This window comes from Wolffia australiana, chromosome 13 (assembly GCF_029677425.1).
Source record: "Wolffia australiana isolate 7733 chromosome 13, ASM2967742v1".
Lineage (NCBI taxonomy): Eukaryota > Viridiplantae > Streptophyta > Magnoliopsida > Alismatales > Araceae > Wolffia > Wolffia australiana.
The window spans coordinates 4,546,051-4,551,532 of record NC_135847.1 but is presented as its reverse complement, the minus strand read 5'-3'; the positions used below and the strand labels follow the sequence as shown (position 1 = coordinate 4,551,532).

The window sequence follows — 5,482 nt, the reverse complement described above, 5'->3', positions numbered from 1 at the left end:
CAGTAAGAAAAAGAGAGAGAGAGAGAGAGAGAGAGATCGGCGTCTCTGTATCTGTAATACTCCTCTGTGAGTCAGTGAGCGACAATAAGAAAGAGAGAGAGAGAGATAAAGAGAATGGGGTCTCTGTGTCTGCAATACTGCTTATTGGGGCATAGAGAGTGGCCTTCACTGTGACTCTATGAGCGACAGTAAGAAAAAGAGAGAGAGATAGAGTGATTGACGTCTCTGTATCTGCAAGGCTGCTTCTGGGCAGATGATGAGTAGAGAGAGAGAGAGAGAGAGAGAGAGATCTTGACGCCTCTATATCTATAACTCTGCATCTGGCAGCAGTGTTTTACCTAGATGGGTCGGCGCTGACCCATAAATTTAATATTCCTATCGGTAAAATTTGGGAAACTGGGTAAAGGTAGTTATATGGTGAATCGGTGATTAGTGGGAATGGGTGAGAGTGTGCGTGTTGGTGTAGCTAGAGCTGACGAGGACGCGGAGAAGCTGAAGCGGATATGCCTCATTGTCTACATCAAGAAATTTAGCTCTTGCTTGGCCCTGGACCACTCTCTCTCCCTCTCGCTCTATCGATATCTCTCTCGCACACTCTCCCTCTCGCTCTATCGATATCTCTCACACACTCCCCCTCTCGCTCTATCCAGATCTCTCTTTCACATCTCCCTCTCCCTCTATCCATATCTCTCACACACTCTCTCCCTATCGCTCTATCAATATCTCTCTCACACACTCTCCTTCTCTCTCTCACTCTCCCTCTCTCTCTCACTCTTCCTCTCTATATCCATATCTCGCTCGCACACTCCCTCTCTTTCGAACCATATCTGTCTCTCTTCGTCTCCCTCTCTCTCTATCCATATCTCTCACTATCCATCTCTGTCTCTCGCACTCTCCCTCTCTCTATCCATATCTGTCTCTCTCACCCTCCCTGTCTCTCCATCCACATATCTCTCTCACTATCCATATCTGCCTCTCTCACTCTATCCATTTACCTCTCTAATTCTCCGACTCTCTCCATACATATCTCTCTCACACACACACTCTTTCTCTCTCTACCCATATCTCTCTCACTCTCCCCCTCTCTTCCTCTCTCTTTCATATCCACATCTCTTTCTATCTCCATCCACATCTCTCTCTCACTCTCCCCCTCTCTCTCTATCCACATCTCTCTTTCTCCCTTAGTCCCACCTAATAATGGACGGATACGCCAAAGCCTTGCCTTCATCCAAAAGGTTAACGCAAATATCACGAGCCTCCATTCATCACACCGACAGCTCACCTCCTATTTACACCCCCTCTGGAGCACCCCGCTCTTCTCGTCTTCTCCACAGAGCCATGGCTTCCTTTCTCTTCCTCTTCCTCTCCTCTCTCCTCTTATCCACAGCTACGCCCTCCACCGCCGCCTCCGCCATCACCGCCGCCTGCACCACCACTCTCTACCCAGACCTCTGTCTCTCCTCCCTCTCCGCCAACCCCGCCATCTCCACCAAGTCCGACGCCTTCCACCACTTCATCTCCCTCTCTCAGAACGCCGTCAAGCAACTCACCCAAGACGTGAAGAAGCTACGCTCGCCAAAGCCCGACAATGGCGGTATCTCCGACTGTCTTCAGCTCTTCGACAAGACCGCCGACGAGCTCGCCGCGGCCCGGCGCGCTCCGCGCGCAGACGACGTCAAAACGCTGCTCAGCGCCGCGATGACGAACCAAGACACTTGTCTGGACAGCGGGAAAGGCGTTCTACGCGAAGAGATGAAGTCCGCAATCGTGCTCGTCTCGCGGCTCTGCAGCAACGCGCTGGCGATAATCTCCGAAGAGAGGGAGGAGGGGGGGATTCGGGAGAAGACGGAGGTGTTTGAGGTGGATGACGCGGGGTTTCCGGAGTGGATGACGGAGGCGGACCGGCGGATCTTGCAGGGGGCCGTCGCGGCGGACGTCGTCGTCGCCGCCGACGGTAGCGGGAAGTTTAGGAAGATATCGGAGGCGGTGGCCGCCGCGCCGTCCAACAGTGGGAAGAGATATGTGATAAGGATCAAGGCCGGGACTTACAAGGAGAACGTGGAAGTGCCCAAGGGGAAGACGAATTTGATGTTCGTCGGCGATGGAATTGGCGCTACTGTTATCTCCGGTAGCCGGAACGTCGTCGACGGTTCTACCACGTTCAACTCCGCCACCGTCGGTAAGACCCGGTTGGCCGTAGCGTTTGGACGATGATGACGAGATTCGTCATCGTTCGCTGTTTGAGTGATGAATGGCGATGACGATGGAGGGATTGAAGCTTCATCGTTCGACCCAGAAAGAAAGATCCGGTCTAAGAAAAACATAGAAGAGCAAGAGTCTTTTTCTCGATTTTTATTTTTAATTGTATACTGAATTAAGCTGGAGTAGTATTTTTTTGATTTTGACAACGTATACGAACGAAGAACCCGAGAAACAAAGATCTTTCTCGGCCTAGATGAAGATCAGTGTTTATCTTATTCCCCTTTAGAATCGAATGATGAAGTTCTTGATCCCTCTCTCGTTCTCTGTGATGGCGAACGTTAAGACCCAGAAAGAAAGTTCTGTTCAAAGAAAAACATAGGGGAAGACTAACACTTTTTTTTCTTCCTTTTTTTAAAAAATTTCAATACTGATTTTCGCTGGAGAAGTTTTTTTTGATGTTGATCACGAATACGAAAGAAGACTTAGAAACAAAGATCTTTCTTAGCCTAGAGGAAGATCAGGGTTTATTGTAGTCCCCTTTAGGATTGACGGATGAAGTTCTCTGGAGTCATCTTTTTCTGTTGTCCATTCTCATGTTTTCGTCTTTCAAATCGAATGCTGAATTCCGCCGGCCTCAGATTTTTCTTAAGTTAATACCAGAAACAAGCGAAGACCCAGAAAAAGATATCCGGTTTTTCGTAGGAATCTTTATAACAAAACCAAACAAGAACCAAGAAACAGAATAGATCTTTATCGACTTTGAAGTTGAATACTTAAGTCTACCAAAGTTATATTTTCCTGAAATCAAAAACGAAAACAAACGAAGACCCAGAAACGAAGATCCGGCTTTTCGCAGAAATCTTGACTAGAAACCAAACAAGGAACCAAGAAACAAAAAACTACATTCTTTATCGCCTTTCAAGCAAAATACTGAATTCCTCGAAAGTCTTATTCTTCTGAGATCAACAACGCAAACAAACGAGAACCCAGAAACAGAAATTTAACTTTTTTTTCAATATTTTGCAGCGATCGTGGGAGGTGGGTTCCTGGCCAGGGACCTGACGATAGAGAACACGGCAGGGCCATCGAAGCACCAAGCGGTCGCTCTGCGCGTGGGCGCGGACCTGGCGGCCTTCTACAAGTGCGAGTTCCGAGCCTACCAAGACACTCTCTACGTGCACTCCCTCCGCCAGTTCTTCCGCGAATGCACCATCTCCGGCACGGTAGACTTCATCTTCGGCAACTCCGCAGTGGTCATCCAAAACAGCAATATCATAGCCCGCAAGCCAGACGCCGGGCAGAAGAACATGGTGACAGCGCAAGGGAGAGAAGACCCGAACCAGAACACGGGGATTTCGATCCAACGGTGCACGATCAACGGGGCCTCTGATCTCTCTTCTTCTACCAAGTCTTACCTCGGCCGGCCATGGAAGCTGTATTCAAGGACGGTGGTGATGCAGACGGCCATCTCTTCTGTGATTGATCCAGCGGGGTGGTTCGAGTGGGACGGGAGCTTTGCGCTGAACACTTTGACTTATCGCGAGTACCAGAACACCGGCAGCGGTGCAGGGACAGCAGGGAGGGTTAAGTGGTCTGGGTATAAGGTGATCACTTCAGCGAGCGAGGCGCAGCAGTACACTCCTGGGAACTTCATTAGCGGTGGGAATTGGCTGGGCGCCACTGGGTTCCCCTTCACCCTTGGCCTGTGAGCGTTTGCACCAGCTCCCTCTTCTTTTGCCCCTCCATAAACTGAGACCAGGGCTTTGAAATAAAGGAGGAGATGAGATGTTTTTAATGAATGTTGTGAGATGAGCGTTCTCCTATTCCAACTTCCCCAGAGCCCGGGTTAGTGTAATAGGTGTCAAGTAGAAGTTCTTGGATGTATGAAGCTTAGGCATCCTAACAGACTAAGAGATGGAGTATTTTTCGGACTCTAACTTCATTAGAGCCCCTGATAGTATAGACTAGATAGCGACAGTAGGTCGCTTATCATTACAATATCATTACGATAGGTCGTTTATCATTACAAGCCGTTTATCATTACAATAGGTGTCAAGTGGAAGTGCAGAGGTGTATGCTGTTGAGGCATCCTAAGAGACCGAGAGATTGAGTACTTTTAGGACTCTGACTTCCCCAGAGCCCCGGTAGTGTACCTGAGACAGAGATGGGTTCTCTGCCCCCCCAGGGTGGAGTGACAGAAGTATTGAGAATCCAAGATAAGGTCACTGTGGGAGGACCCGTTAATCTTTACAATAGTTGTCTAGATTAGTGTTTTGATGAGTGTTGAAAATTAGGCTACATTGCTTAAAAGTTTTAATCGGAAAGGTTACACATCTGTTGAAAAAAAAAACTCGACTTAGGTTAGTACCCACTATCTATTTGTTTATGGTGATAGTTGATGTTTGACAAAAAGGTCAATAACTAATTTTTTTATGGCATGGAGCTTTGAATATCATGTGCCTACCTACATAAATTGCTTTAGTAAGCTAAATGATTAGGTTTCTAGTGTATGCATGATTGTAGATTGAAAAAATATTTGAATAATTTTAGATGAGAAAATATCATCAAATTACTTAGTAATGTGACTTTGAATGCAATCAGGTCTAACATGTGTAGAAATATTCTGGGAAACTTTTGGCATCAAATTCTATAAGCTATTATGTTTAGTTAGATATCTTATAAGGCTAAATTTTATTTAAAATAAACAAATTAGCACAATAAAATCAGATTTGTTTTCCTCAAAGTTACTTGGACAAAAAAATAATGAAAAATGACATTCACAAAAGATCCAAGTTTGATTAAAAGGATAAATTGGATATTTTATTGTTTTATTGGCATTAAACACATTTCTCAGGTCATGTTGATAGACTAATCCAGGTGTGCCCTGGAGGCCACCTTAAAAAAATATATTATGCAACAGTATAGTGTTCAATCGAGTTTATAGGCATGGAGGAGCATTTCAAGGACCATCTGTTGCTAAACAATGGCCGGTACATTTTGGGGACCATCTGTTGAATAAAAAACTTATATCGATGATAAAAAGTGAGTTCCTCATAACATAAAGCTCAATGATTAAATTTTCAAATATGAAGATAAGAATATCATGTATCACTAATTCCAATTCAACATCAATTTAAGTTTCTTTCATGATTAGAAAAAACTCAAGTGTATGGATAAATCTATATTAACAAAAATATTTGGATATTTTTTGGAAGATAAAATATCTTCAAATTATTTTGTGATGTGATATTGAATCAAACCAGGTCTAATGTCTCTGTAA

The 5,482-nt window shown here is 45.3% G+C and overlaps 1 protein-coding gene across 1 annotated transcript; it reads left to right on the top strand.

Annotated features, from left to right (window-relative positions):
• The first annotated feature begins 1,182 nt into the window (after positions 1 to 1,182).
• On the top strand, positions 1,183 to 3,997 carry LOC144711333 (pectinesterase-like). The gene is made up of 2 exons (XM_078585289.1): positions 1,183 to 2,179; positions 3,229 to 3,997. The coding sequence occupies exons 1-2, from the start codon at positions 1,198 to 1,200 to the stop codon at positions 3,909 to 3,911; spliced, it is 1,665 nt and encodes a 554-aa protein (XP_078441415.1). The 5' UTR covers positions 1,183 to 1,197; the 3' UTR covers positions 3,912 to 3,997.
• The last annotated feature ends 1,485 nt before the right edge of the window (positions 3,998 to 5,482 follow it).

What these genes read in the sequence shown, in the direction of transcription:
- LOC144711333 (XM_078585289.1), top strand. Translation starts at nt 1,198, where the DNA reads ATGGACGGATACGCCAAAGCCTTGCCTTCATCCAAAAGGTTAACGCAA. An exon ending in GTTCAACTCCGCCACCGTCG is followed by an intron (nt 2,180 to 3,228) that starts GTAAGACCCGGT and finishes AATATTTTGCAG; the next exon opens with CGATCGTGGGAGGTGGGTTC.